The sequence below is a fragment of the Chrysemys picta genome, chromosome 2 (assembly GCF_011386835.1).
Source record: "Chrysemys picta bellii isolate R12L10 chromosome 2, ASM1138683v2, whole genome shotgun sequence".
Taxonomy (NCBI): domain Eukaryota; kingdom Metazoa; phylum Chordata; order Testudines; family Emydidae; genus Chrysemys; species Chrysemys picta.
Window position 1 is genome coordinate 172,247,829 of NC_088792.1, and position 20,953 is coordinate 172,268,781.

The following is a 20,953-nucleotide window of genomic DNA, read 5'->3' on the forward strand; positions in this document are numbered from 1 at the left end:
AATCGATATTAGTGGGCCAGGGGTCCCTAACACATCACTTCCAAATTTGCAGTTCCTTGTATATTAGAAGGCAGTTAATGGAACTAATTCTCTGATGAATACTCTGGAAAATGAAGCATGCCATGCTGGGCATTCCTGCTGTGCCTTGCACCAGAACTGGTTGAACAATAATATTTTTATGAATGTTGGAATTTTTTCATTAGGTATTTTGTGACTAAAACACATTCATGAACATGTATTGGTCTTGACATAGCTTATGCGGTAGATGTGCTCGTTCCACCACAATGATGGCAAATAAGTCATATTTTTAATTTCCTCTTTTGAATTCAGATTCCCTCTGCTGGATGACTGCAGCAATGCACTGTGACCCCAGTATTACTCTTTCATCTGAGAGAGAATCTTTCAGGTTGAGTGCTTGTGAGAAATTTCATCTTGCAAAGTGCTGGGGACTTTAATTTAACTGGGTTTTCAGTAATTGGAACCAAGTGACTTTACTTTTTCAGAAGCCTGGAACTCATCTTTATGACCTCTTAACTGGTGTTTTCTCTATTGACAAAACTCCAAAAAATCTAATTGTTAATTCTCCTCTGTTACCTGGGGTTTTTTCAACCCAAAGCTCTTGGTAACTTTTACTCTGTGCGAGTTGGTGTCAAGAAATGAATCAGGAGAGACACGGCCGTCCGACCGATAGGTGGCTGGCACAAACAGGACAACACAAGAGTGCTTTCACTTAAAGCTAAACTTTACTTAGTCTCAAGCACTTTCTCAAGCACTTACACACATCCGCAACAGGTTAGTAAAACACCCCCATCCCTCGATAATTACCGAAGCTGAGTGTGACTCTCCCCCTACACCTCTTCCAGTGTTTGGTGCAGAAAGTTGCCTCCTAATGTCTGCAATCATTCTCATGATAGCCTTGTCCACATGTGAATCCAATGGGCAACATGATACATCGAAGTCCTGAACAACTATGACTAAATTATTTCAGATTCTGGTAACGTCAGCAATACTGGTCTGATCAGTTATGACAATTCCTTTATTCTCTCACATCCCTTGTCATTTGGCCGTCCAGCTTGTCCTAGAAAGTGAATCAGAATTCTCAGAGTAGTCCCAAAGGTTAAATAGCTTTCTTAGCAGATCTGATAGCCTCTGCTGTTTCTGTGTGTTTTGCCAGATCCATATTTGTGATCAGAAAACTTACTTGAGAAATTAATTTAAAGAGAAAAGAATTGTGCTCATCTTGCAAGATGTCTCCAACAGTTTTGTTTGTAGTGGATACTTCTCAGCTCCTTGCACTTCACAGCAAGAATTATGATAGCCAACATGATATCAAAAAGACTTATCTGGAAACAGTCATGGAAAGCAATCAAGCAACTGATGTGTATGCTAGATTACACCTTTTTTGTGACTTTGTTTTCTCAAGATACTAAAAAAGAGACAACTACTGTAATAAAGGAATATGGTCCAAATCAAACAAAGAAGAAAGGTCCTAAGGAAATTTCTTTAATTAGACTAACTTTTCAGCAAAAAATATTGCTGAGAAACCTGTCTTTCCACATCCAAACTGCCAATGAAGAACACTCCTCACAGAAGTACGACAGCAGTTTTGTAAAACGGTTTTTTTTAATAATGGAGACAACGGGAAATTAACTAATTAAACTTCAAAGTGATAATTATTGCTGGAAAAAGCCTATCTGAACATTCTTTATAGTCAGGTGTTTTGTAGTGGATATATTTTTCAAGCTTCACTTTGGGTGCTCACTGGAAAGAACAATGGTCTTTAATAGCTCTGAGTTTGTTGCTGAGAGACTAGCAGATTCACAAAAGCACAGAAGATGACAGAATTGGGAAATGTCTCTTTTCCACTTGCTGGCAGCATGGTGTTGGGCACATATAATAAAAAGAGAGAGAATTGTGGTATTTCAACCAGTTTTTATAAACCTGGTAAATAGTTAATTTTTGTGCCGGGTTTCCTATTTGGGGCTACATTTATAATTATAACCCTAGGCATGGACTCTGGCTATGATTTAGTATTTTCCTAATGTGCTTCTTCCTAGAATTATAGAAGTCATGTTTAGTTTCCAGTTTACACTTCTTTAAAAATAAGTTAATGGAAGTAGAAAATTAGAAACTAGCATTTTGGGGTCATCTGTAATCTTTTGTGTCTTTTATCTATAGGTCAGTATTTCAAATTCAGCTGACTAGCTAGAATCATTTTTAGCTAATGGCTTTTTTGAACGATGTGACATGAATGGGTGGTCTCAATATAGTTCCTGTTGGACAGGTATTCGCATCATACATACAAACCACCCTTGAGAGTCTTAGCAAGGATGCCAGTGAACAAATGGATTGAACTATTGTATCTTCTTTTTCCTTCTAGCCAGTAGAAGTGGTCCCTATGTGTAACAATCAAGACACATTGTAGGGCAGTGTGGGGAAACTTGCATTGTTCTCGCTCATGTTGTTCTAGTCTTATGGATAAGTAGAATACTTTGGTACTTTCTGTTCAGGACCTTCTGAAAAGTTCTTTTATACTTTACACAGAAGAACTTAGGATCTCAAATATAGCTGTGTTAGAGCTTCATTGTTTACTGAATTTGGGTGGGAAATTTCTGACACTGAAGGTTAGTGGGTATTGAGTTGGTTTTTTGTTCATGATTTGTTAGTGCTTATTTGACTATATTAGGGGCTTGATCCTGCAATTGGATCTATGTCTGATGACCCTTACAACACAGTGCCCCACTGAGACTAGCTGTACTACTTTAGTCAGTTGTAGGGTTACCATATTTAACAAATAAAAAAAGAGGACCCTCCACGGGGCCCTGGCCCCGCCCATTCCCCACCTCAGCCCCGCCCCAACCCGCCCTAACTCCGCCCCCTCCCACTCCCAGCCACACGAAAAGGGCTGCCCGAGCGCTACCGGCTTCACGGTTTGCCGGGCAGCCCCCAGACCCTGTGCCCCGGGACGGCGCTTCCCCAGCGCAGCTGGAGCCCGGGAGGGGAAGCGCCCAGCCGGGGGCGCAGGGTCTGGAGGCTGCCCGGCAAACCGTGAAGCCGGTAGCGCTTGGGCTTCGGGCAGCCCCTATGCCTCTGGACCCTGCGCCCCCGGCCGGGCACTTCCCCTCCCGGGCTCCGGCGGCGCAGGGTCCGGAAGCATGGGGGCTGCCCAAAGCCCGTAGCGCTCGGCTCTTAAACAGAGCCGAAGAGTCAGGGGAGGAGCAGAGCCGCCGCGGCCGGAGGCTCTGCTCCTCCCCTGACTCTTCGGCTCTGTTTAAGAGCCAAGCTGCCCGAGCGCTACCGGCTTCGGGCAGCCCCCATGCCTCCGGACCCTGCGCCGCCGGAGCCCGGGAGGGGAAGTGCCCGGCCGGCGGCTGGGGTCCGGAGGCAAGGGGGCTGCCTGAAGCCCATAGCGCTCGGGCAGCTCGGCTCTTAAACAGAGCCGAAGAGTCAGGGGAGGAGCAGAGCAGCCGCGGGAGGGGAAGTGCCCGGCCGGCATTTTCCCGGACATGTTCGGCTTTTTGGCAATTCCCCCCGGACGGGGGTTTGATTGCCGAAAAGCCGGACATGTCCAGGAAAAAACGGACGTATGGTAACCCTAGTCAGTTGGGCTGTACACAGAACAAGGGTCTTCCTGTGACGAAATGCTGACAAAAAAATACCATTCAGTATACTATGTGTTATGTTAATGGTCAGTGTTATAAGTTCCAATCCATGGTCTTTACATTTGCAATAATGCTAGAAAGCCTGAAAATATTGCTTTTTTAATAATTAATGCAAATATTTTTATTCTTAGTTAATTTCTGACAATCCATTGTGTCCTCCTTCATTGAGTCCCCTTTTTAAAAAGTGCCAGTCTTACCTTTCCCTACTTGATTACTTCATCCATCCTAGAAATATGACGTCTTCATTTGCAGAAGGAATCAATTAGAATATAAAAGCCCGTGGTCAGGGCAGACTTACCCAATATTTACCTGACTATTTATATTTTGGCAAATAGTCACTGCAAGTGAGGGAATGGGAAGTAAAACCAGAATTCTACTTTCTAGTAGCACCATGAATTAGAAATGCACGGTGTAAGCCCCAGGTAGCAGAATGGAGAGAATAATTTCTATATTGTTTTCACGAGTCAAATTTACTGGAAGGTTAACTGCAATGATAACTATTATTTGTAGAGATTTGGCAAATTGATTATAATGTTGTATGTGGTATTTCTAGCAGATATCTGTGCAGTAGTTGGGATCCTTGAAGAATACTGTTTAACATTTTATTTTACATTGTCCCTTCTACACCAGTGTTAACAAACCCATACAATTCTGCATCTTTCTGTTTCTTTATATAAGTGCTCTAAGACCTAGGTATATTCTCTTTCTCGCGCGTGTACGCGCTCTCTCTCTCTCTCTCTCTCTCTCTCATGCTCTCTGTTTAATATTATACATCTAAATACAGAACAAAACTTCTTTAGTGGAATGGTCCCAAGCACTTGCTCGCTCTTTGTAGGTAGGAGGATATATATAGTATTCCTTTACCTATTCTGTGAAATAATGAAGCCAATTGTTATAAATAAAAACTCAACTACTCTAGACAGTCTGAATGCTATAGTCTAGCTGTAACATTTTGAGATTTATTTCAGGCTCTCTATTCCAGTGAAGTATTTTTAAAGCTGTTCTGCAATAAATATAGAAATAGTTTAGAAAAAATATTAGACTTCAGAAGGCTCAACATTTTTATTACATATATTCAGCTCATCATGGAAAGAGATCAAGTGCTAGTTTCTGAAATCCAGCAAAATATGTTTTAATATTACTTTTGAGTTTAGTCTCAATTCCAACACATTACCTGTATACCCAGATATTTTGAAAGATGCACTATCCCCAGTAAAAAGAAACTGAAAAATTTTCTGGTGAAGAAAAAGCAAGCAATAACAAAATAGTTTATTTCTGTTTCATTTTGTCTTCTAGAGATTTTCCCCACATTACTAGTGAGGCTCTGAAGAGTCCCCAATTTTGACCTGTGTTTTGGTCATTGATTTAAAATTCTATATAAATCTCTCTAAAATGTGTCCAATGAATATAATGGTCCAGATGATCTCACTCAGATCCATGCATCTGTCTTCCAATTCCTGCAGAAGTGGGGTGCTTAGCAACCTCCATGGCACTGTCACACCCTCTACTTTCTGTGGAGATCTCTCCACACTGATGGAGGGGATAGAGACTAGGTGGGCAGGCTACTGGAGAATGCACAGTATTTTCCTTCTGGCCCTGTGGAAATCACTCAAAGAGAATAATACAGTCCTAGGTTGCAAGATCTCTTCTATCCTGTCTCAGCATAGGGAGCTGGACTAGGTGACCTCTCAAGATCTTTACATTTCAAGGATTCTTTGATTCTGGGGAAATCTCTGTAGGTCTCTAGTGGAGTCATCAACTCTGGGCCTGAGAAGGGGTGGGGAGTCTGTCAGGGACCAGAGACACACGACTTGTTCACAGATGGCCCTGTTATCCTTCAAGTTTCAGAGTAGTCTCCAAAGCCAGCTTTTTGGGGGAAGGAACACCATCTCCTCGACTGACAATATTGTCTTCTCCCTGGATGCCTTCCCACAGGAAGGGATGAATCTGGGCCTATGATAACTGCTACCTTTGATCCATGTGGGAAATACAGTCAAAATTTCCTATGCTACCAGTATTTTTAAACTTGGCAATAGGCACAAAACTTGTGAGGAGGGATAAGCATGTACTTAACCTTTGAACATCTTATTTATTAGAGGCAGAGCTCCTATTATTAAGGTTGCTTTACATTTCACATTATGAGATCATATTTTCATTTGGTACTTGGTTAGAAGTTTGCAAAATTGTAACTATTTTGGCTGAAATTATGAATGTCTGGTGTCTGCCTCAGGCTGAGGTTTTTGGAAAATGTCATTCAAAACATTTCAGTCACTTCTGAGAATGAGCCTAGTGAAAAATACATTGTTTTGCCCATGTTAATAAAAATTCTTACAACTTTTTTATTGAGAAGTTCTAGCTACTCTTGTTCGGTGCAGGGATTTGAAATTTGGCAGGAGAATTTCTCGGGATGTGCTTTTTGCTGTCCCTGTGAAAATCCACCCAAATTTGGGCAAGTTGTAACAAATAAATAAATAAATAAATAAAATCACAGTTCGCACGTGCTCAGAGACTTGCTACAGCCTAGCAATTTAATTCTCTGAAGATTCTGTCCTCACTGAGCATACTGCAACCTGGGTCTGAGCAGGACTTTCACTGAAACTGCAGTTCCCAGCTGGCCTGGCACAGGAACTGAGAGCAAGGAGACTGTCTCTTCTGTGCTCTTAATGCCCTCTTCTACTGGTGCCCAGGCATTGAAGAAGAGGAAGCTATCTGAATGGAATGCAGAGGGGACAAGAGCTGAACCAGAAAGTGGGCAGAGAGGGAATAGATGTGAACAATGCACTTAGGGGTGGAAGACTGGAACTGGGGGATGGAGAGGGAATTGGAATTGTAGTGGGACTGGCTAGGCAAGGAGACTGGGGATAAGGGAGTGGGGAGATAGATAGGACAGAGAGCCAAGGGTGAGGGGAGAACTGTCACTTTTTTTTTTTTTTTTTTTTTTTTACAGATACTGAGGGAAAAGCAGGGGTGGGGTGGCACACACTGAGATAAGACAGAGGAGGCAAATGGAGGCCAGAGTGCGGAAGAGAGACATCAGATGAGCAGGGAGGGGGAAACTGGGACTGGATGGCCTGAGAGCCTGGGGAAAAGGATATGGTGTGGGCACTTGAATTGCTGGGCTAGGAGACTGGGACTGTGGGAAAGACTGGGATAAGCTGTTGGGATGGGTGAGACGAGGACTTGCTGGGCAAGAAAACTGGGACTAGGATTTTGGATGAGAAGCCTGAAGAGTGGAGGCTAGGAATGGCTAGGAGTGGGGAAGGGGATTAGGACAGGGACAGTTTGGAAAGGGGTCAAACTAAGGGGGAATGGACAGAGAAGTCTGTGTCCCCTTCACACTCCACTTCAGAGTCTGGAATGGAACCCAAGATTCCAGAGTCTCGCCATTCCTCTGCTATCAACAAATAACTATGAAATCCTCTGGCAAAGTGTCTCATCCCACCTCTAGTGCTGGTCCACAGAGGATGACTACCTTCTACTGCTATCAGTCCACTAGGTCAAGTGACTGAGGTCTGTGCAATGGATATAAAGGGTTCCAACCCTGCTGCTGATCCATGTGGGTGTCAATATGATGACACATGATAGAATTTATGTTTTTTCAGTTGACTACAGGGAGTCCTCAGACTTACGACACCCGACCTATGTTGGACTCCACTTATGATGCTTTTCAATTGACTGCCCGTTTTGCTCCTACGACGCTTGGTTCGCCCTTACGATGCTCAGTTTGAATAAAGTTCACTTGAAATCACTTCCTGGTTGCGTTATACTGGTATGGAGCTGGAATGGGTCACTTCTGATTGGCTTTGAGGCAGCAGCTTGTTGCTGGGTAGGGTTGCTGCTTGGTTTTGATTGGCTGAGCCTGGGGCGGGGAGCCAATCAGAAAGGTTGAACAGTGATTGTCTGAGGCTCAACATGTGTGCCATTCTCCCTGGCTTTCTGAGCCTGTGTTGCCAGCATTCTGAGCAGCATATGTGAGTTTATATGTTTATTTGAATGCTGTTTACAGTGTAAAGTAAATACATTGATGTTGCAACATTAGTTATCAATTCATTTAGTACAAAAAATCTGAGTTATTATGGTGAAAATAGTGTATCAAGCCTTTGTTCAGGAACCAATCTCCGCTTCATACCATTGATTCCTATGGGAAAACAATTTCGACTTACAATGTTTCGACTTATGACATAATTCGTTCTTCAGAATTGTGTTGTAAGTCAGAGGACTCCCTGTATTTTAAAAATGTAGGAAATTACACACTAAAAATTGTGTTAAAAGAACATTATTAAGGTTGCAATACCAAGCACCCAAAAGCTAGGAAATGCCAGAATTAAGATTATACATTTAATTTAATTCGTCCCCCTTGTTCATATGCATTATGATACAGTTTCTGTGCCATGATTACATAGTATTTTTTTCCACAGACCCTCTGCCTCATTCAGTGCACAGGATGGGTTTGCTCAGGGGATTAAACAGGGTTGTGTAGTGAAGAAGACCTGTCTGTAGGACCCTGTGTCATTTGTGGCAGAAAATGGGTAGTGTGTCGTGAATGAGGCACGGGATGCAAAGAGAGAAGGTGGTCTCATGATTAAGGCAGTTGATTGCTGCCCTGGAGAATTGGATTCTATTCCTGTCTCTACCATAGTATTATTATATGATGCTTGACAAGTCACTTAACCAAACTTTTCATGGTGGTCACTAATTTTGTGTTCCTCATTTTCTGGGTGCCTGAGATGAGATTTGGTGTCTGATCTGCAGAAGTGTGGAGCATTCACAGTTGCAACTGAAGTGAATGGGAGCTGTACTTAGTATTATATAGCACTTCATTTGTTCAATGTACTCTGAAAAATCATGTCCTAGTCATCTCAAATTGGTTACCAAAATTAGTGGATACTTTTGACCTTAATCTCTTTGTACCTCAGTTCTTCATCTGTAAAATGGGAATGATAATCCCTTCTCATTTGGGTGTTGTGAAAGTTAGTTAATGTTTATGAATCACTCAGATACTGTAGTGATGAGCACCATAGAAAAGGCCTAGAGGAAATTAATAATCCTGTCTTCAGAATAGGGTTTGAGTAGCGTGTAGTAAGCACAGCTTGGGGTCACGCATTGAACAATGAAGGGAAAACAAAATATTGAATAGGTGCTCATTAAGTGAGCCCTGCCCATCCTGTGCATTGAGTGAGGTAGGAATCCCATTGAAAAAATAGTCTGTGAGTGGATAAATTGCTGCCTTTAGAGCTGGGTGGCTGGAGAGCGGCAGCTGTTGGTCAGGTGCCCAGCTCTGAAGGCAGTGCCCCGCCAGCAGCAGCGCAGAAGTAAGGGTGGCAATACCATACTATGCCATCCTTAATTCTCCACTGTTGCCTTCAGAGCTGGGCGGCCAGAGAGTGGCGGCTGCTGACTGAAGGCCTGGCTCTGCAGGCAACAGTGCAATTCCATACCATGCCATCCTTACTTCTGCACTGCTGGTGGTGGCAGCTCTGCCTTCAGAGCTGGGATCCTGGCCAGCACCCACTGCTCTCCATCTGCCCAGATCTGAAGGCAACGCCACTGCCAGCAGCATTACAGAAGTAAGGCCTGGTCCACACTAACCCCCCACTTCGAACTAAGATACGCAACTTCAGCTACGTGAATAACGTAGCTGAAGTGGAAGTACCTTAGTTCGAACTTACCGCGGGTCCAGATGCGGCAGGCAGGCTCCCCCGTCGACTCCACGTACTCCTCTCGCGGAGCAGGAGTACCGGCGTCGACGGCAAGCACTTCCGGGATCGATTTATCGCATCTAGACAAGACGCGATAAATCGATCCCAGAAGATCGATTGCTTACCTCCAGGTCTGGCGGTAAGTATAGACTTACCGTAAGGGTAGCAGTACCACAAACCCCCCACAATAACCTTGTAATCCCCCCCCACATACACACACACACACACCTCCTTTTTGGGTCAGGACCCCTACAATTACACCCTGTGAAATTTCAGATTTAAATAGCTGAAATCATGAAATTTATTATTTTTAAATCCTATGACCAGGAAATTGACCAAAATGGACCGTGAATTTGGTAGGGCCCCACTCATAATATGCACAAAGAGGTTGAATTAAGGTTGCACAGGTAGCTTTAATCCATTTTGGACAGCCACCAGGCCTGACTTTTATATTGTACAGTACCTGTGCTTTTGTTACTTTCATAATATATTATCTTATACCTTAAACCAATATATTTTTGAACTACTCAGAAGTCATTTGTCATGGATCACATCCTGTCACGTTCTCACTAGCATGTATTTAAGTTGCGCTGAAAGGTTTCAGCCATTTTTTTTAGGTGTCATATTTGGTTATCGGCTTGCCTAGACTAGAGAAGTTCCTGTTATAAATACGTGATGACAGATCATCTTCTCCCCAAAAGCAACAGGGGGAAGGTCGGGCAGAGGGGACTAAATGCTGTGAGGTTCCCCCTCAGAGTTTAAAAAAAAAAATTGTCCTGCCTGGCAAGATTAGGGGGTCACAGAACAGATGAAGTGATCCATATATCCCTTGAGACAGGAGTCATCATATGTGGATGGCTGTCCCTGAACCCGGCTATGCTTGCCCCTTTTTTTACTGTTGAAGTTACTACAGGACCTATTTGCTTCTTTGGACTGAATCCCTGTGCAGCAGCTGCAGAAAGAACCCAGTGGGAGCTGATGTTGCTTCAAGCCATGTGCATCTGCTTTTTGGCTTACAAAGCTTCGCAAGTGAAAGTTACTAATAAACAGCAAGAAGTTTAGCATCAGAATTAATCACGGATTAAGTATGAGTTGCATGACACAGGAGTTTTAGTAGTGTTTACGACTGCTGAGATAACTGAAATGATTCAGGCAGGCTCCTGATTTGAAATGCAAAATGATACTATTCTGGAAATGGTTCTCAAACAATTTCACATGCTGTTTGAATACGTATTCAAAGCGTATATTGTCCTGGGCCAGGTAGGATTTTTTTATATTGTTGTTGATAATATTGATTTCTCCTTTATGTTGGTATCGGGAGCTGTCTCTTACTTTCAGAGTAAGAATGGTTTCCATTTTGGAGAAACGCTCATCATTTATCTAAACTACTCCGCAGGAATCCTCTTCCCCCTCTCCCCCAAGAAAGGGGGGTGTTATGGTTCTGAACATACATAGTATCGTACCTCTGATCTAAGCCAACGATGGACTTGACTGAGTAGATTCTTCCAAATTCTTACTACTATGATCTTATACATGTGTACTCTGACTTACCATTATGAATGTTAATGGATTTATTTCTAATGTATCTTTTTGGGGGGGTTTTACTTTCCTTACTTAATTCAGATCTGGAGTTACTGAATATACATATGTGTAAATGCAAGGACATCTAGTAATTAATATAAAATATTTAAAATGTGTGGTGAAAACTGTTTTTTATAAAAACATTTTTAAAAGATGTTTAGTTTTACAATTTTAATGTTTTCAGTTTTTGGTATAATTATTTTGTAAATACTTACATACTGTATTTATTGTTCCTTATTGAACAGATTGCTGAGTAACTGGATTTCCAATCACAGAAGGAAAATATCATGTCTCGATCACGCCAGCCCCCTCTTGTAACTGGTATCTCTCCCAATGAAGGGATTTCATGGACAAAAGTCACAATTAGAGGAGAAAACTTGGGAACTGGGCCAACAGACCTCATAGGTAAATTCAGAGAAATGGTTTGATGCATTCCACATTTTTAGACTGCAAGAAACTGCTTGGTGACAGATTCTGATATTTTTACATTCAGAGGAAATAAACGATGGGTAGTATGATAATATACAATTATCCCCATGAGTTTGAAAGGATGGTTTTGAATTGGTAATGTACACGTTAAATATATGTGTACCTTATTACTTATGCCAGAGGTGGTTTGTTTTGTAGTTAGAGTCCATGGTGAAATCTGGCCGTAGTGAAGCCAATGAGAGTTTTGTCTTTGGTTTCAATGGAACCAGGATTTTACCCCATGATTGTAAAACAGAACTCCCAAGTTCTGTTCCCTACTCTGCCAGTGACTTTTGTGGCTGTGTTCAAATTGTTTAACTTTACTGTGTTTCAGTTTGCCATCTAAAAAAAGGGTATATCAACATTTTCCTGCTCTGACCAGGGTGTTGAAGCTTAGTGAATATTTGTTTAAAAACACAACCAAACAAAACAAAAAAACCTTTGATATATGTAGGTAAAAGGCACTATATATACACAATTTTTGTTGTACTTTTTAGCATTCCATCTAATTCACCTGGACTCTGTGTTGCCACTTGAAGTCACGCTATGCCACGCCACACCACACCCCCTCCAATAATACACCTGGGCAATTGTGCATTACTTTACAGTGTAAATAAGTCTTCTTTCAGATCTTTGCTGCTAATCATCTTCTGTGTTGATGTAGGAGAGTTGAAAGTCATTGCAATTTTTATCTTAGCTTATTTAACATTTAGTTTATTCTGGGGAGTATCGAAAGGTACATCTACACGTCTGTGGCTGGCCCGGGTCAGCAGACTTGGGCTTGTGGGGCTCTAAAATTGCAGTGTAGAAGTTCTGGCTTCCACTGGAGCCTAGGCTCTGTGACCCTATGAGTGGGGAGGGTCTCAGAGCTCGGGCTCCATCCTGAACCCAAACGTCTACACTGCTATTTTTAGCCTTACAGTCGAGTCATGTGATCCCATGTCAGTTGATCTGAGCTCTGAGACTCAGTGCCATGGGTTTTTTATCGCAGCATAGACATTCCCTAAGGTCCCAGTCTTGCAAAGAGTTACACATGATGGGAGTACTCACATTTGTAAGTCTTTGTTGGATTCAAGCCTAATATTTTTATAAACCTCAGTTAAACTCTCCTTACCACCTGCTGCCAAAAAGCATTACAATTCAATAAAAAGTAGAAAATATTATGTGCTTGGGAATAAACTGAGTACCACGTGTATGAAGAAAGAGAATATGCCTTTTTAGGTCATTCTGTTAAAAACAACCAGGTTGTAAGTCACTTGCAACTTTGAAACTTTAAAAACACTTGCAGAAAATTTAAGAAAATACTTTTCATTTATAAGGAAGTTCTGTCATTTGGGAACAAAGTTTGTTTCTGGATTCAAATATGTATCGAGGGAGATCTTTTGTCAGTTTTAAAGTTTTAGCCCTGTGCCATTACTATATTTAGTGTGGTATGCAAAACATTAATGAAGAGCACATACATTACAGTGCCATGTCATTTATTATTCTGTGAGGTGAAGCCGATCATAGCAAATTTTTAAGTTAGTGGACTTCTTAAGTCCCATGTTCCCTGAGTAGTAATATTTATTTAAGAAATAAAATTGAAGGCAGGAAAGAAACTCTTAAATAATGTAGAAATCTTCAAATGATTTTGCACAAGTATAAACATTTCCTACATATTTTAGTGAAAATCCAAGTTAAATTATTCCATCAAGTTAAATTAAATAGTAATTAAATTAATCTTATTGAGTGAACCTTAAAACTGACCTACAAAGGAGGAAACAGGCTGCTCTTTTTTGCTTCTTTTGATGTATAAAAACATTCTGAATGTTGTTATAATTTAAAAAAATAAATAAATGCTTTTTTCCCCTTGCTAGTCTTTATACTAGAAAAGTCTGGTGTTGTCTACACTGGTTTTGTGGGATGACTTTATGTATACTTGACAAACTAGTGGCAATTATATCATAAGACAAGAGTCTTTAAATAGTGACTAAAAATCACTTTCGCTCTCAATTGCCCAGGTTTCAGAGTCTGATTTCTTTTTTTCTTTATTATTTTTTTAGTACCTACTTAATTCAAACTCCTATCACACCCTTGGGAAAATGTTAGATTCAACTGTCTCACCTTTTCAGTCGGAGCTGAGAAAAGTTTCACTCCAGCCTCTTATTTTTGTCCTTCCAAAAATTCTGGGCAAAAGCCCAGAAAAGACAGGGTTTGATATTTCATACATTCTGAAGGCAAAACACAAACATAAAACCTTTCTTTCTTTTTTTCCCTATCTCTCCCCCCCACCACCCCCAAAAACCCAAACAAACAAACAATAACACACTGCTGCACAGAGACAAGATTTATTTCTCTGCTGGTCACCTTTACTTTAGATCTTAGTTCCTCTGGTACCACTGACACATCTGGGAGTCCAGTTCCTCCATTGATTACGGTCACTCACTAGTTTTGTAGTAGTTCAGGTGATGCCAGCATATTCAGTTTACTATGTCACTGTCTTTTGCCAGTTCTTCCTTGGTCTTCCTCACTTTCTCCTTCCTCCCACAGGTACAATGCTTGCTTAACACTTGTTCCAATCTTCCATATGTTGTACATGTCCAAATCACCTGAGCCTTTTTTTGTTGTTGATATTTTCTAACATGTTCTGCTCTGTCAGCTTCCTTACTCTTGCATTTGTTGTTTTGTCTTTCCATAAAATGTGTAATATCTTCCTCAGCCATTTGTGGAGATTACCCATCAATTGCTTTGTGTTAGCCATTGTCTCTGCTCTGTACAGTAGTGAGCTCAGTACAGTCCCATGGTATAGTCATGGTTTAGTTTGATGTGAAAGACCTCTGTTTGCTTTTTCTAATTTTGTATGAATATCTTTCACAGTCCCCTTCAAATGTCATCACATTCCCCAGATAGCTGAACTCTTCTACCTGTGTGATTTCTTTTCCATTCCCATACATCTTTACATCTGTTGTCCAGTTTCTGACCTTTATAACTTTTTACTTTCAATCCAATTTTTGCTGCTTCCTGTTCTACATCTGATACGAGGGGAATCATTCAGTTCCACATCATACTTAGTAAAGCAATTTCATCAGCAAAGTCAAAGTCATGTAACTTATCTCCGCTAACCTATTTTACACCATCCATAGTGCCTTTTGTTGCCCTCTTCATCACCCAGTCGGGTGCTAATTCAAAGAGGATTGTTAAATAACACAGATCCTTGCCCAACTCCAGTCACAATATCACAATAATCACCCAGGCCTATATGCGACCTCACTGCACATCTGCTTCCATCATATAAACTCCCTTATTATGTTGATCAGCTTAGTATCCCATAGCTTCTAGTAATAGTCTACAAATGGCGTCGTGTCATTGCCAAAAAAGGGTGCTCTCATTCAGTGCATGAACTGGAGAGGTACTGCAATCAGTATTGGATACTATTTTGCTGAATAGAATGAAGAAGGCAGTGGATGGTCACCTTTAAAAAATATATAATTTATCTACCATCCCTGTACATTTTAAAAATAATTCTTTCTGAATATTCTACTCTGTTATAACAAGCATTTTAGTCCCCTTAAAAAAAATGAATTTGCCCAGGTAGAGATGTGCTATCTGACAAAAACCTCAAACCTGCCAAATTGTCTACTGTGTGCAGTCAAAGAATTAAATTATGAGAAAAGAAAGTGTGAAATATTTGGGGCTGTGTGACACATGCGGACCTTTTTCATGTAAGTATCTGTTAAATTGGTAAGAGGTTTCTAGAAATTGAAAATACAAACCAACCCAATTTAAAAAAAAAAAAAAAACTGGCATTGTCTGATTACAGTGATGTACCATCTGTATTGGGGCAGGAGTTAAGCTAGACACCTACATCTGAAAACTGAATAATTAATATTTGAGCAGTGTTTTGAAGATCTAGAGGCTGATCAGCAATGTACTTAGTACATAGGGAGAAACCGTTTCAAAGGCACCTAAATGATTAGGAGCTTAAGTCCTATTTTCAAAAGTGCCTACCTCCCACTGAAAATCAATAGGACTTAGGTTCTTAAGTGACCTATGTGCTTTTGAAAAATATACCCATGATTTCCTTACTGTATTGGGTCCACATAATACTATAGAAGAGGTACAGATGAGAGCACCTCAATGATCTCTAACTAGGCTTGGAAGGATTAGATTTTTATCAGTCACTGTCAGTAAACATTGATTTCACTGTACGTACACAACAAATACTTACACTGATAGTAATCAAAATATAAAGATAAGCAGCATTTTTTGTACTTTGCCTGAGAACTTATTAGAGTTAAAATCCAGTTGTTTAGATTTTTGAATTAGACTTGTTACAAATGGATTAGGGAATGAATAGTAACAACGGGTCTGATTTGTTGATTTAAGGATATTTACTTTGTATATTTTGACATGTGATGTTAACAATTTGTATTTTAACAGCTTATAATGCTTAATAGTTTGAATCTCTTTGTCATTAAATAATTGTCTGACATCCCCCACCCATAATTTTCCACAACTGAAAGTTTAAATGCATAAAAATAGGAAAAAATGCTTAAAAATAAACATCAATATTATTCATCTAAATTATAAAAGACAGGATTGGCAGAATTCTTTTATTTGTTTATAACATGTCTAGATAAACAGAAAACTAACTATTGTAAGATAGACTGTATTTCATCAGTTTTATTCACAGTAAGTCTTTGATTTCCAGGTTTAACAATCTGCGGACACAACTGTCTGCTGACTGCTGAATGGATGTCTGCCAGTAAAATAGTGTGTCGAGTGGGACAAGCTAAAAATGATAAGGGGGACATTATTGTCACTACAAAATCAGGTGGCAGAGGAACTTCGACTGTTTCCTTCAAACTCCTGAAACCTGAGAAAATAGGTATTTTGCCTCATTCAAACTTACAATTGCTTTTGCTAAATAATTAAATTGACTAGATGTCTTTGGTTTTGTAAATAACATTTATTTATAAAATTTAACCCACTGATAGTTGTTCCTTAGTTACTCTTTACTTGTTTAGTACTTGCAAAATATATACTAACAATTCACATTTTGGGTTGAAACTGCCTTTTAGGTATACTTATACGTTGGTCATTGAAGGCATCTGTTTTTCTGAAAGCGAAAACTCTTTAGAATGGATATTAATACTTGAAAAAACGACAGTCCCAGTAATCAAGTTATTTAATGGGCTATTAAGCTTAATGAATCAGTAAAAGACACAAAAGGAATGTGTGGACAGTACACCTATAGTTCCTTCTGACTGTTATCCTTTTAAAAAAGGAGTTGAATGTTGGATGCTGTTATAATTAAGTAACATTAGCAACTAATACCTGGTGAGAGAGAGAGAGACCCACCCACCCCTACCTCTTTTTGGGGTATTTCTAGTGTGTTGTTTAATAATTAAGAATGTTGTCAGGTAGTCTAACCCCAAATTTCTTCTGCAATCCTGTCAAAAATGTCCTTTGAGTAAAAAAAAAAATTAGAATCCAATCTAGATCATTGAGAAATTAAGATAGGCACTGTTTATATAAGGGCTACACAAAAGCAACAGTTTAGGTTCTTGTTTTCTATGGTTCCAATGGCAATTAAATAACACATACTTTCCCCAGAGCTGTTCTAATGTTTTACAATCCAAATATTAATATTTCAAACTTTATTAGAAACTCGTGGGAGGGGGAAGTCTTGGGGGAGGAAGAAATCTGTGTTTTGCCAAACAGCAAAAGTCTGAGGGCCTTGACATGCTCCCTATGCTTGAGCTGTTGGGAGGAAGCCAGTTCTCTCTGCTCTACACTCATTGAGGACTGCCACATACTAGGGGACTTGCTAGCTAAGGGGCTTGTGGCCAGAGTTAACTTTTATTCTGACTAAGTGGTGAAAATGAGGAATCTTCCCCAAAATTTATGAAAAGAGAGACTACCACATTAGCAGCTAGTATCTTTGACGGGTGACAGGGTTTGAGGTGATGAGTAAAAGACTTGGAAAAGTGCTATTTTATTATTTTCTGTTAACTTGTCTGCATTGGTACTTTGTATCTTAAACAGAACAGTGCAGTCTGTGAGATGTAAGGTGTGATGCCCTGCCACTGATACCTTTCCAGCTATTCTAAGCATAATTGTATCCAGGTTGTTTTGTTCTGTATCTTCCAAAATATTACCTAGGCACGCATTTTATATTTTTCAGTCTTTTTCAAATTAATTCAGTATGGCCGAGGTTGATGGTGCTGGACAGCCTTTGTTGTTTTAAGGATATGTGCTTTATTTTCTCTAGGTATCTTGGATCAGTCTGCTGTCTGGGTTGATGAAATGAACTATTATGACACGCGTACTGACAGGAACAAAGGGATTCCCCCCTTGTCTCTACGTCCAGCTAATCCGCTTGGTATTGAGATAGACAAGTGAGTACCAAATGCCTTTAATCCACTTTCTTAGTGGTTTTTTCTATACATCATTATATGAATTCCAGAAAAGTTTAACAGCTTAGAGGGTGGGGAAAGACCAGAAAATTCAATTAGCTGATGGCACAATACGTAGTATTCAGTGGTGGTTGGTAATTCTAATTTTTGTCTATATTACTGTGTGATCGATAAGAACGTCAGATAATCTGAGAGCCTAGTTCATTGAACCTTGTGATGTTTACAGTTTTGGGATTGGCAAATAACTTAGGGTCTAAGGCAGGGGTCAGCAACCTTTCAGAAGTGGTGTGCCGAGTCTTCATTTATTCACTCTGATTTAAGCTTTCGCGTACCAGTAATACATTTTAACGTTTTTAGAAGATCTCTTTCTATAAGTCTATAATATATAACTAAACTATTGTTGTATGTAAAATAAATAAGGTTTTTTAAATGTTTAAGAAGCTTCATTTAAAATTAAATTATAATGCAGAGCCCCCCGGACTCGTGGCCAGGACCCAGGCAGTGTGAGTGCCACTGAAAATCAGCTCACATGCCGCCTTCGGCACACGTGCCATAGGTTGCCTACCCCTGGGCTAAGGGTTTATACATTGCAGTTGTAGAACTCAGTGTTATGCTTGAGTTCTGTGGGGCTTTTAAGCGTGTTTAGATAGATATCTCTTTCTAGTATTGCAATGTGAAATATGTTTTATGTATCCATCAACTAGTTTACTTTTATTGAAACATTAATATGGGTTTCTAACCACAAACTCCTTGGCTTTCATTCACAAATATTGTAGACTTTATAAAATTGCTCTGTAATAAACTTACTCCCTTATTATAAATCTATCATAGGGCTTTAAAGGGACACTACCAGTGCCCAAAACATAATCGAACCTAAAATAGCATTTAGAAATAAAATTCCTCGGAAGTAAGATATCAGCCCCTTCAAAAACAATGGTTGTTTAAAATTAGACTATTTTACTATGGGATCCATTCTGTCTGGAGTGCATGGCTTGTTTGTGATCTCTCTGTCCATTTCTTCAGAGTAGTGAAGGAGAAACTATTTCAGTATCTTCACCACCACACAAGAATGGGGCAGCATGATGCATATTTGTGAATCAAGAAAGCAGAAAGTTCTAATTTTTGGCCTCTCTCAAATTTGACAGTGTACCTTTTGAAATCGTTATCATAACTGTGTATGCATTTGGGATTTAATTAGGATATTGTCCCTTTATTCTTTCCACGATGGATAAAATCTTCTGTTAAATAATTATCATCATTCAAGTTTGAGTATTTTCATTTCCACAATTATTTCTGTAAAATACTTGAATTCTTACCACCCTAAATCCTGGCAATTACTGTTCTCTCAAAGTCTGAATCCTATCCCTAGTAAAATATTGAGAGTAATCATGTCTAGAAAATTGTCTGCTTTCCATTCATCTGTCAATTTTGTAACTGTATCCAAACAAATATTTGTCTGGCAAGATCTAGTCTTCATAAACCAGTGCTGCTTATTACTCATGACTTTGGTTATTTTTAAGATTGGCTTTATTTTGATAAACCCTTGGATACAGCCTCAGAACCTTACTGTCAAAATGAATTCAGATCAGCTTGGCTATGATTACTGTCACATGGATTGACAACTACCTGAAAGGAGTGTAAAAAAAAGGATTTAATTTAACAAATGTTAAATTGAAAGAGGAGTCTAGAAGGTACAGATGAGTTTAGTATTGGATCCAGTCTTACTTAATATCTTCTTTAATTGTGTAGTAGTAGTAGTAAGTAGCATGTTATAAAATGTACAGTTACTTGTGTGCAGGGAGTGGTACAAAAATATTACAAAAGGTTGTGGAAAGATCTAAAAAATCTGGGCAGAAAACAACAAGAGGTGAATTCTCTTAGAAAAATGCAAGGTACGTCTGGGAAATTATAATCCCAAACACAGCTATGTAATGGGGAGGAGGAATCTGGGAGGTAATAATGCTGGGAAAGACTTATCTTTAGGTTTGACTGAGGAGAGTGAATTCAAAACAAATTAGTAGTGAGACATCTGACCAAAAAGGACCAATACAATTTTGGGCTGCATGTGCTGAGATATTCCATGACACAGCAGTGAGATAATAACGATAACTGAAATTGGATTATTTTGTGGTTAATATTGAGCACCTCTTACTAGAAAGTTTTTTTTTTTTAATGTATTTATTTTTACAAATTGGAGGAAGTTCAGAGGACAACAGAAATGGTTGTGAGACTGAAAGGATTGGTTTGTAAGGACATTTTAAAAGCTATATGGGTATAGCTTAGCTAACCATTGATTAAGTGGGTACACAAGTCTGCAAATACGGGAAGTGCATAACCATTGAGGGAGGGAGAGGTGGCACAATTAGGATTAATGCAATTAAATTAAGAAAGGTAAAACTTAGACCAAGTAGTTATAAGCATAACACTCTCTAATGGTAAACTTTACTAGGCTTTGGAATCCCAGTGAAAGTGGTGTAAGCTGCCCCATTGCTTGGCATATTTAAAACTGGACTAGAAGTAAGCCTAGTACAATAAAGAACAATCCTGCATTACCACAAAGATGAACTAGGTGACACAACATCTTTGACTCGCTTAAATTATTTAAACATGCACACAAGTTAGGATGCATTTCTCAGGTTTAAATTCAATTCAGGAATGTGCGATGGGCATGCAGCACTGGTCTGACTTTGTGGAATTTGCATCCTCTGTGGGAACTTGGTTTGCTGCCTGGTAGAGGTGGGGGGAAATGTCAGCATACTAGTCTTGCTAATAATGGTAGACAATAGAAGCATTTAAAGAGGACTAACTGTGGAAGGAAAGGGGTGAAAGAAGAGAGAGAAAATGGGAGGTGGCAGGATAATAGGAAGTGAAGAGGGACCAGAAAGCACGAGGCCTAGAGTAAAGACACAGGGGAAAAAAGGGTCATGCCAGAATAGCATGTAAGACAGAAGAGCTGGTTCAATGATGTGAAATGACTAAATCACCTGCCCTGTGTGCTGTGTTTTAAAAAAAACAGGCATAATGCTTTCTTCTTTTTAAACAGAAAGTTGCCTCATGTGGTTTTCTAAATATTATTTATGGGACCATGTCCAATGCAAATGCATTTTGAAATGAATCATTCATTGTGAATCATACAGATTGGTAT

At 39.7% G+C, this 20,953-nt stretch overlaps 1 protein-coding gene across 2 annotated transcripts in view; it reads left to right on the top strand.

Moving 5' to 3' along the window:
• EXOC2 (exocyst complex component 2) overlaps positions 1–20,953 on the top strand; it is a 201,365-nt gene that overhangs the window by 11,817 nt on the left and 168,595 nt on the right. For both annotated transcript variants that reach the window (XR_010598715.1, XM_065584883.1), the window contains exons 2-4: positions 11,188–11,347; positions 16,101–16,277; positions 17,664–17,790. Coding sequence is in view for 1 of the 2 variants with exons in the window: in XM_065584883.1 (XP_065440955.1) it covers positions 11,230–11,347; positions 16,101–16,277; positions 17,664–17,790 (422 nt within the window). In the remaining variant the exon portion in view is untranslated. The remainder of the gene's footprint in view (positions 1–11,187; positions 11,348–16,100; positions 16,278–17,663; positions 17,791–20,953) is intronic.